We start from the raw sequence: 11354 nt of genomic DNA on the forward strand, positions 1-11354 counted from the left end.
GACCTACGGGTCCATAGCTAGTAAATAGATGGTTTCTTCTTTCTCTCGATCTTCAATACAAAGTTCTCCATGATCTTCATGGATTTCTATCCGATGTAATCTTTCTTTGCAGTGTGTGTGCTGGGATCCGATGAATTATGGGTTTATGATCAGATTATTCATTGAAAATAATTGAGTCTCTGATGTACTTTATTATGCATGATGGTTATAGCTTTGTATTTCTCTCTGATATATCTGTTTGGTTTGGCCAACTAGATTGATTTATCTTCAGTGGGAGAGGTGCTTTGTAGTGGGTTCAATTTTGCGGTGTCCTCACCTCGTGACAGAAGGGGTAGCGATGCGCGTATTTGTATTATTGCCATTACGGGTAAGATGATGGGGTTCATTCACATTGCTGGAGTTTATTCTGTCTACATTATGACATCTTGCTTAAGGCGTTAATCTGTTTGTCATGAACTTAATACCATAGATGCATATTGGATAGCGGTCAATTGGTGGAGTAATAGTAATAGATGCAGAATCGTTTCGGTCTACTTGTCATGGACGTAATGTCTATATACATGATCGTTACCATGAATAACATCATAACTATGCGTTTTTTTATCAATTGTCCAACAGTAATTTGTCTACCTACCGTGTGTTATTATTGAGAGAGGGAGAGAGAGAAGCCTCTAGTGAAAACTATGGCCCCAGGGTCTACTTTTATCATATTACAAAAAGAAAAAAAACCTTGCTGGAATTTATTTTGTTTTGTGATTTATATATTTATCACAATCAGATTTGATTCTTACAAGTAACGAGTTCAAAGGGATTGACAACTCTCTTGCCCGTGTTGTGTGCAGGTACTGTTCATTATGCTTTGCATGATTCTTCTATTGGTTCGACAACCTTAATTCTCACGGAGGGAAATACTTATCAGCTACTATTGCTTCGTCCTTCCTTTTCATAGAAAATTCCAACACAGCTCACAAATAGCATGGAGCGGGCGGGATAGTACCGAGGCGACCCAGATGAATGCCTACGCTAATCTCGAGCATCCGACCGGCCAGGTTCAGCGGAATTGAACTTGTTGTGGTCGTCCGCGCCCGCGGAGCTTCGACCATATTAGCGCGAGCTGTGTCCCGCCTCGAGCTCGGGTCAGCTAGGAGCAGCGAAGGCCGGGAGGCGCAATCAGAGCAGGAACAGAGGACAGCGGCAATACACGGGATAGAACAAGATGGGCGTTCGACTCGAATCACGCGACATCCGCCCTAGAAGCAGGCGAGCCCACTAATGGGTTGGGCGCATCACGCGAAATCCACTACCAGTGGGCCGGATCCGTTTGGGCTAAGGCCCATGCCCCGGGCCAATTAGGCCCCACGGGACAGAACGGGCCTAGTGCTGCGACCCCCACGCAACCATGCGTTCATGGGCTGACCGAGCTAGCGGAACGGGTGCGTGCAGCGCACACCCTCGGGCGCGATTTTGGGCCAGCCCAGTTCCTTCCCTCCCCTTCTTTTTTTCTGAAAAATTGGAAAAAATGTGCGTAGCGGACGATTCAAACATGCAACCTATACCATAGGGTAGCAAAGTTGCAACCACTTGGGACAACCCATCTCATTTGAAAGGTAGCTCATTTTTCTCCTTCTATTCTTTCTCCAAATCGCGACCGGTTTTCTTTTTCTTTCTTATCTTTTTCCTGTTTCTTTTTTGTTTCTTTTTTCTTTTGCAAATGCATGAACTTTTCTCAATTTTTTCAAAAAAAAAATAAATCGATGAACTCTTTTTTTAGATTTGTGAACTTTTTTTCAGTATCAATGAATTTTTTCAAATACATTGAACTTTTTTTTAAAATTGATTAACTTTTTTTTCAAAATCGCTGAACTTTTTATCAAAATTAATGAAACTTTCTCAAATTTGATGAACGTTTTACAATCTTATTTTCTCTTTTAAAAATCTGTGAACATTTTTCAAATTTGATGGATTTTTTTTAAAGTTGATGAACTTTTTTGAAAATCAATGAACTTTTTTCAAAATCACGATATTTTTTCCAAATAATTCAAAAAATTTAAGTGGTACAATAGATGAACTGTTATGTTCAATAAAATAGCGTTGCGGCCTTGTTATTATATATATGTTTGCCTCTGTTACTAATCACCAACGGCAAGTAGCCCGGGTTGCTGCTGGCATCTGTTTGTTCACACGGTGTGGTGAGTTCAATCCTGTAGAGAGCATTATTCCCTTTTATATTTCCTTTTTTTGGCAAGGTTTTTGCATTCATTGGTTTGCACGGTTCGTGGGCCGGCCCATCGCGGGGCGCTGCAGGCGCCAGGAGCTCGAACGGCTCGACCGAGCCAGCCGGTGGCTGCGGAGCAAGGCGGCGCACCGGCTCGACCTCCACCGTGCGGGAAGAGCTCCGGCCAGCATCGGTCGTCTGCTCTCCCACCGATGCAGGCGGCGCCGCGAACGGGGAAGGTGGGGTCACGCTCGCCGCGCTATCCGTGACGCCCGGGGCGGCTGGTCAGCAGCCACCACCGGGGCCCTGACACCGGGCCGTCGAGCGCCGCGCGAACTCGCCTTCGAAGCCACGGCCGGGAAGTCGCCGAAAGACGGCGGCGCCAAGGAGACCGGCATCTCGATACCGCCGTCCGCCTCGCCTCGTCGTCGGCGATGTCAGCCCAGCGAAACGGCGCGGGCCGGGGCACCCAAGTCGGCCCCAGCGAGGATGGCGTCACCACCGCGCGCGCGCCTTGCCGTCCGGACGCACCGGCACCGCCGGCCGAGGCACCGCAGCGAGGCATGGCGCCCTAGCGTCGCCTTTCCCCGCGCCCGCAGCGGCTGTACGATTCCACTTCACTCCCGAAGGGCAAAAGCAGACATTCACTCTGCTCGGAGAAAAGAAGAAGTTGTCTGCTGTAGGTGAACCATCCAGTTCGGTACATGCTAATATCACCAAAGTATATAGAGATGAACAAATCAATTTTAAGGTGTGAACTTGCACCTTGCTCTCAAGTCTCAACGCCCACAGGGGCACAATACTCATATGATTTGCATATAAGTATTTACAGGCTCACAACGCAGCTTAACAACACACATGTAATGTTAAGATTCAACGGAAGTACAAACAGGCAAAAACATTTGTTGCGCCGACAATGTCTCAGCATTTCACTGGAGCTCTAGAGCTCTAAAGCTCCAGCACGACCCAATTCGTCCAACGGCTCAGGAGCTTCTCCTAGGGCTGGGGCTGATAGAACATCGGATTGCCCCGACATCTCCTTCAATTTGTCTAGAGCAGCCTTCGCGGCGCGGTTCGAAGCTATCTCCTTCTTTTGAGCATAAGTCGCGCTTGCAACCAGCACACCGTCAACAAATACATCAACCTTCGTATCCTTAACCCACCCATCTTTAGAGATATCCACTATTCGACCACTCTTTTGGCCAAACTCTAATAGCTCGCTTACGGGATGCCTCCCTAATGTCTCAAGCCTTATAAGTGGATCAGCCAACTTTTGAAAAACCTATTATCAGAGAAAGAAACATTACATTACCAAACTACAGTGAGAAACAACAGCCAAGATTTCGCAGTTCCGAGAAAGACATTTACCTGCCAAACTAGCTCTTGATTGTACTTGGAGTCAAGATATATGGCACCAATAAGAGATTCCACGATGTCAGACAGCACTTTTGGAGCATCCAATAGCCCATTGGAGTGGTATTCATACTGACACAATTCTTTCACAAAATCAGCAATCTGCAAACGCCAAAGCACAAGAGGCATCACATCAATCATACGTGGCTTTGCAGCATGTCAACATCTTAATTACATAAAAATGACCTTTTCATTGTTCTTCTCTTCATGCAACAACTAATAGGTATTAGTCGCAGACACAAGCATAAGAAAGGCTACACCAACAAAAAAACTAATACAATACCATAGAAGTGGGTGTGGTTACACATCAATCGTTTAGTATTAACTCTGGTGCATAAACAACTTGGTTTTTTTGCGGGAAACATAAACAACTTGATTAGCCGACATAAGCAAAAACTATTTTTTTCACATAACCTTTATGAAATCCCATGAAAAGAAAACATAAATAGACATAATAAGGTGGAGTCGGAACGCCACATTTGTGCTTTCATGTCTTTCCCTAAGAACCAACAACCATTTTATTACAAACAAAACGACAAGATAGCGAGTTTTCTTTATCGTTACCGTGGAATTTAATCCGCATACTTATATTTTTGACTAATTTCCTTAAACAACAACCATTTGGAAATGTATAAATGAGTTCGAGGTTTTCCCGCCTCGATCCAAATGGACCATTGGGTAACCTAGAATTGTACATGTCAATTGAATCTTTTGGAAAAGTATCACCTTGGTAGAATCTTTGAATCACAGACTGGTGCTTTGACAAGATACTAAGGTAGGAGAGGGGAACAGAAAGAGATGGTTCCCTTTCACCCAAAATTACAGCATACGCATATAACAAGGGATCATACCCTTGAACACGGCAGAGAATTACAAGTGCCGTTTGAATCACAGGAGGAGAATAGTAAAAAGGTGGCACACGTTTCAATCTGAGATCCATGGTGGGCACACTCTTGAGTCTTGAGTGACCACTCCATGAAGATGTATGCTAATAGTCTTTTTTTTTCTTTTTTTTCTTTTTTTTTGCGGGAAGTGTATGCTACCAGCCTACTGCCCCGTACAGCCTAGCACCACTGTGTATGTATATAAGGATCAAGTTTGGTTTTACTTTAACTATTTACAACAAGACTAGACAAGATGTATATCCAAGAATGAGCAGGCATGGAAACAAAATATTTCACCAAAATGACACACCACAAAGCAGGGGCCCGGCGAGTTGAAAAGGTCAGTTTTGACATGTCCCTCTCATGAACAGGGAACATGGCGCAACGCACGCACCGGAAAGGTACTAAAATTAGTAGTAGTAGACTAGTAGTAGGAGAGTGGCAGTTACTAGTAACCTGTTCCTCGAGCTTGGGCGCCTTGTGGCGGAGGAAGCGGTGGATGCCGTGGTCGACGGCGATGCGCGCGAGCTTCTCCTTGTCGACGTTGGCGGCGCGGAGGCGCGTGAGCGGGCCTGGCGGGAGGTCCGGATAGGTGAGGAAGACCTCCCGTGACACGAGGCAGGTGAGCACGCCGTCACCCAGGTACTCGAGCCGCTCGTAGGTGGAGTCGCCGGAGCGGTAGGGCAAGTAGAAGGAGCCGTGCGTGAGGGCCAGCCCGACCAGGGACTTGTCCTCGAACTCGTAGCCGAGGAGCGCCTCGACGGCCGCCACCTCCTCCGGGCTCATCGGCGGCACGTAGCCCGGCGGCGCCTCCTCCCGCTGCTGCTGCTCCCTCGGCATCGCGTCGGGGTCGTCGTCAGGTGCTGGCGGTGGCGACAGCGAGTGCGGGTGCGAGTGCGGGTCCATCGCGCGATCGCGCGGCAGGGGGTTATAGAGAGGGGGGGAGGCGAGGGCCGGCGCGCCGGCGCACGGGTTTTCTGGAGCTTTCCGGGGGGCGGCCGGAAACGGACGGAAAAGGGGGCGATGGAGCACGGGAGCGCGCGCGAGAGGGGGCGGGGGGAGGGGAGATCTCTTAATTGCGCGGACGGAGTGAGGGAGTCGGATGGTTGGAAGCTGGGTGTGAATTGTGATCGATGACGACGGCTTGAGGCGAGCGGGGGTGGCTCTGGCTTGCCGTGCGGACAAAAACGGCCTCTGGACTGGACTGGACTGCCTTTTTGCCTTTTTGTTTAATGCTGGCTGTGTCTCGGGTTTGGGTCCTTGTGATGGCTCGGAGGCGTGACCACGGCGGAACGGCAGCGCCTCGAGGGGAAAGGGTCAAGCGGTGACGTGCTCGCCCCGTTGGGGCCTCCGAATTCGCCACGAATCAACGCCGTCGATGATGTATGAGATCTCACACGCCCACTGGTTCGAACATTGTTTTCTTTTTTTGCGGGGGGTTCTAACATTGTTTTGTGCGTCTTGGATCTTGGACAAGAGAAGATGCGGCGGTAGCTAAGAGAACCGTGTGTGTCCAGGATACTTTTTAACTTTTTCTTCTTCGAGAAACACCTTACACGAAACAGGCATTTGCTCAGCTTTATATTATATATAAAGCCTGAACGGCCGAACCGATACAAGGTGGAAAAATCCAAAAACGGTTCCTCAAAACATGCTTTTGCTTCGCTTTATATATAAAACAAACATCAAACAGAGTACACGGCAGAATAATAAAAAGTGGTCGCTTTATATATAAAGCAAACACCAAACAGAGTACACGGCAGAACGATAAAAAGTGGTCGCTTTATATATAAAGCAAACACCAAACAGAGTACACGGCAGAACGATAAAAAATGATGGAATAGCTCTCATACAATGCCGATCCTAGACTACCTGTATCAACTTTATATATGAAGTCTGAACGGCCGAACCAATACAAGATGGTGGTGGGGAAATCCCCAAACAAACAAGCCAAAAGGAAGAAAAAAACGACAACCGAGTGGGTGGCGAGAACGCCACCAACTCGAAGCCGAGCATGAAAATAAGAGGAACAAAACCTAACATGAGGCTACCTAGACTATGAAGTGTGCCGCCTTAAGAAACCACCAAACACCGAAGCACCAAACACGCCAAGCTATAGCCAGAGAGGGCAAGCATCCGTGTCACGTCTTCAATATGCGTTTCTATTCTTGGTGGGACCACCAAGTTCCTTTTTCTCCTCTTCTTTCTTTTGTTGTTGTTTTCTGTTATTGCATATGCACACACCATGCACACTTGGGCCTCATTCGTTGCTGGGCCGTTGCACTGTGTTGCTTCTGACCCAAGCATGTTTTTTCTCTGCTCTGTTGATCTATCATTTTCCAGTGCATGCATAATTACAGAAAATGCCCCTGTTTTGTAATGTTAATAACTAAATATGCATGCATCCAAATTAAACAATATATATGCAAAATGCTTAGAATTTTGTATAGTTTCACAATATCCAACTTTCATCCATGTTTAAAATGGTTAAACGTGATGGTTGAATTAATTTGCATAAATGGCATGCTGAAATGGTTTATTTTGTAACTAAATAACTGTAGCTTCGAATTAAATAAACTTTAGTTGAAATGGGTACAGAAAAACAGCAAGGCCGCATATTCACATGTCTGATGGACAAACTAAAATCGCATTGCAACAAAACAGTAGAACAACACTTCAATCTAAAAAAACATGGTATGGTAGATGGATGGAGTACATACTAAACAACAATGCATGAGGTATTCAGAAGAATGATGTATAAACTAAGCAGATGGCATTGAGACAAGGTAGAATGACAGTATTTGAATTTGGAAATATATTATCATGAATGGAATAGGTACCTGCAACAACGATGCCTCAACAAGGAAACGACGTCTTAAAGATGCCGCCATCGCCCGTCAAGACCGGAGTCCACGCGATTTTCACCAGCGGACGCGCCATCCCGATCTTGTAGCTGACTGGAACCACGTGTTGCCTCGTCGACGAGACGCACGCAACCGCGGGAACTCTGAGAACCGCCACCGTGCCGTCACCACAGCCTGAGCACAACCCCGGCCACCATCGCCACCGGCCACACCGCCTCGAGGACAGTACCGGCCGGTGGTCCGTGCCGTCTGCAGCCCAAGCCGCCAGGTGCCATCTGGCAGCAGATCTGGACCAGCTCTCCACCGCCACCAACGCCTGACACGTCGCGCTGCCGCCACCCTCGTGCAGCCATCCACGCGCTGTTGCGATCGCCAGCACTGCTGCCGCACCCTGGCTCAGACAGATTGAACCGCATTAATTCGATCCCGCCGTGCGAGAGGGAGAAAGCACCCCGCTGCCACCAACGCCAGGCAGGCTTCGCCCGCCGGCACGCCTAGGCGGCGGCAAGGGGAGAGGAGGAAGAGGTGGGCTAGGGGCCGGCGGCGGCGGGTGGCCTCCCCTGTCGCCCATGGGAGCAGCAGAGGAGGGTGATCCACTTTAGCAACTAGATGACACCCCGCGCGTTGCTGCGGGAATTCATAGTAGTAATGTACAGGATCAATGTTTATGCAGTGAATAATAATAGTTAGAATCATAATGTGGTAGTTCAACCGTAACATGTGAATATTTTAACTACATAAAGTTTATTATGTTTCTATGAATAACTCATGGTTCAATTGTAAAAATAGTAACATGTAGGAGAACTATGCATTGTATTTGTGGATTGTGCCTCTTCTGCAAAATGTCTAGAGATGCATCATTCTATTTATTATGCAATCTATTACAACCGGGTGAGCATGTGGTTGGGGTTCTTTCATAATATTCTCAACTTTGCAATTTCACTTAGCGAACAACTTTTAGTAGAGGTATCACGTGCTTATGACTTCATTGTTAATGCTTTGATCAGGTGCAAAAACTTGCTTGGAAGTCAAAGAGTGTACATCATATGAGAATCCTGGACAAAGAGACTACTTGCAGTCATATATGTAAAGCATATTTCAGATCTGAAATGTAGTAAGTAGCAATAGCTAACTTAATATTCTAGAAACAGAAGGGAGTAAAATCGTCGCGTTCTGAAATTATGTCAGAGAGTTGAAACATTTCTTCAGTACTTGATAGGAACTCAAGCAGACTTTAATAAATGGCGTTCAGATAAATTTGTATACAACATAATAGGCCATTGCTAACTTATCAAAACTCAAAGCATGGAGGTCGGCAGTATAAGCATCAATCGTGGATGGCCTTGCCTGATTTGCATAATTACGTGGGGTACACATATGAAATAATTGGAGTAAAGAAAACTCACATATAAAAAAGACATCTGCCCTGCACCCAGATTGATGCGAGTGATTTCAAGTAAGGCCAGTAAGTAGTGTACATGCTTACATCAATTGTGATTCAGTAAAGTAGTGTGGGCACTTGAGAGTGTCAGTCCATAGAGGTGTCTTCTTGAGGGTGAGCCTGCCTCTTCACACGCAACAGCAGCAGCCACTGAGGGCTGGGGCGTACTGTGTCAACGCCAATTGAGGCAAAAACAACACCATATCCTCCACCTTCATCCACATTAGCTTGAACGCTGAACTGCAAGTTTGCGGATTAAAATTTGGGAAAGTTCCCGGGCAGGTCGTTCTCTTCCCTGCCGAAAATTTTGTGAGTATTCACAGGCAAGTCGTTCTCTTCCCTACCAAAAAGAGGTCCAGCTTGGGAATCTTGGAGGAACTAACCTTCCCAGGTGCACCGGAACGGAGACAGTAGAGGGGAGGACGAAATTCAAGTCAACGCCATAGGCGACGACGACCGAGCCGGAGGAGCCCATCGGCAATGGGACCGCAGGCCAAGAGAATCCAGGGGAGCCCCCGGAGGCGAGGCCGACAGGCAGTCGTGCTCGTGCCGAAGCCTGACAGTCGTCGGAGGTGAGGCGAATCAGTGGTCGTGCTGGAGCTAGGAGTCAGAGGCGAGGCGGACTTGCGTTCCTGCCCGAGCAGAAGAGTCACCGAATGCAGGTTGTAGGATATTCAAAGCGAGGGGAGCGCCCTCCTGCAGAGATCGCCGCCACAACCTCATGGAAAGGATTGGTTTTCATTTTTCTCAATGGAGAGAGGGCTCGATGGGATACTTGAAAGAGACGATCGAGATCACGTCAGTTATATAGAGCACAGGGCCCAGGTGAGAGACGAAGGGGCCTATGGATAGTGGATGGACGATGGAATGTGGAAAGGCCCTCTGTTCGTCTTCGACTTACAGTTCGTGCCATGCAGCATGGTTGAAATTACTAATGGAAGGTTACAGAGAGGAGGAAAACATTTGTACATGTAGGACCTATTGGATGACGTGGATAGGCTGCATGTTTAGATAAATAGATTAGTGGGGATGAATCTCTTAGGTATATAGGATGAGATGAGAATTGTTTCTTTTTCCTAGCAAAAAGAATGTCAGTCACGACATGCCGCTGTAATAACGCGCATTGAGAGCAAAATGGAAATTTGCGCGTTACCGGCTGGTAGCGGCAGATCTCGGGCCGTTCATTGAGTGCTCACGATTTGTGCGTCGGGATAATGTATAAGTCGTGCATCATTTTTCAGATGAAATACACTGCAATACTTCTGTGCATGTCAGATTGTACAATGAATTCTCTGCTTTTCAGTTAGATGGTTGCATGCATCCGCTGCCATTCCCTCTCTTCTCTCTCCCAAACAAATGCACCCATTTATTTTATGTTTGCTAACTTAAATAAAACTTTTTATATATTTGAACTCATGTAGCAAAGACCTTTAAAACAAGACCGATTTTTCGATACATTTTAAATGAGTCTAAAATTCATGAGACATGTTTCACCCGCTTGAAATCTTGTGAATAAAATGATTTCAAGCAGTTTCACAAATTGACATTTCAGTTCATGTTGTTTTTCATTTTCAGAACTGACATTTCATTTTTCAGGCGTGTTTCAGAAAATTCATTTCTCTTTCAATTGAACATTTTTGGAAGAACATATTTTACTATTTTAAAATAAACCGTTTCACATTTCGTAATAATCGGTTTCACAAGTTGGCATTCCACTTTCATATTGTTTTCCACTTTCAAACATACATTTCACTTTCCACTGACTTGTTTCACAAAAAACACATATATTTCAATTGCACATTTTTGAAATAACATGTTTCACTCTTTTGAAATAAACTGTTGCACATCTCAAAATAATCAGTTTCATAAGTTAATATCTCAATTTATATAATTTTTCACTTGCAGAACCTACATTTCACTTTGTGTTTTAACAAAATCACATCTATTTCACTGTTATGAAGTAAACCGTTACACATTTTAAAACTTCAATTTCACAAGTTGAGATTTTAGTTTCACATTTTTTTTCGCTTTTAGAAGGTGCATTTCACTTTTCACTGGCTCATTTCACAAACATCACATCTATTTCAATTGCACATTTTTGAAATAACATATTTTACTCTTTTGAAATAAAATGATACACATTTCCAAATAATCGGTTTCGCAAGTTGACATTTCAGTTTCATATTTAGGTTAAATAGGTTTATGTGAAAAATGTTATTTTCACATATCTCAACAAAAGAAATAGGTTTGTCTCGGATTTTTCTCTTGAAATAGGTTTTTTCACATTGAATGTGAAATGTCAAAATTTAAATATATTTGAAATGTATCCAAAACTGGTCTAGTTTTAAAGTTCTTGACACGAGGAGTCCAAATATATAAAAAGTTTCATAAATGAGTGTATAGTTTAAAAGATATGATTGATTTAAATTGTCTAAGATGAAAGAAGTCTATGAATTTGTTCTACGGATAGACTGAGAGGAGATACCTGCATGTGTATCTTCTATGACAAAAGGTGTACTTTAGGCCCATCAAGCTGA

The 11354-nt window shown here is 45.2% G+C and overlaps 1 protein-coding gene across 1 annotated transcript; it reads right to left on the minus strand.

The window, feature by feature from the left end:
- Positions 1-2987: 2987 nt before the first annotated feature.
- On the minus strand, positions 2988-5575 carry LOC125520907 (ribonuclease 3-like protein 3). Its single transcript, XM_048685946.2, has 3 exons — positions 4969-5575; positions 3584-3730; positions 2988-3497 (listed from the first exon to the last, which is right to left on the minus strand). Exons 1-3 carry the CDS (start codon positions 5416-5418, stop codon positions 3156-3158), a joined length of 939 nt encoding a protein of 312 aa, XP_048541903.1. The 5' UTR covers positions 5419-5575; the 3' UTR covers positions 2988-3155.
- Positions 5576-11354: the final 5779 nt, after the last annotated feature.

This window comes from Triticum urartu, chromosome 7A (genome assembly GCF_056163025.1).
Source record: "Triticum urartu cultivar PI428250 chromosome 7A, HENAU_Tu73, whole genome shotgun sequence".
NCBI lineage: Eukaryota > Viridiplantae > Streptophyta > Magnoliopsida > Poales > Poaceae > Triticum > Triticum urartu.

What these genes read in the sequence shown, in the direction of transcription:
- LOC125520907 (XM_048685946.2), bottom strand. Translation starts at nt 5,418, where the DNA reads ATGGACCCGCACTCGCACCCGCACTCGCTGTCGCCACCGCCAGCACCT. An exon ending in CGCCCAAGCTCGAGGAACAG is followed by an intron (nt 3,731 to 4,968) that starts GTTACTAGTAAC and finishes TGGCGTTTGCAG; the next exon opens with ATTGCTGATTTTGTGAAAGA. An exon ending in ATCAAGAGCTAGTTTGGCAG is followed by an intron (nt 3,498 to 3,583) that starts GTAAATGTCTTT and finishes CTCTGATAATAG; the next exon opens with GTTTTTCAAAAGTTGGCTGA.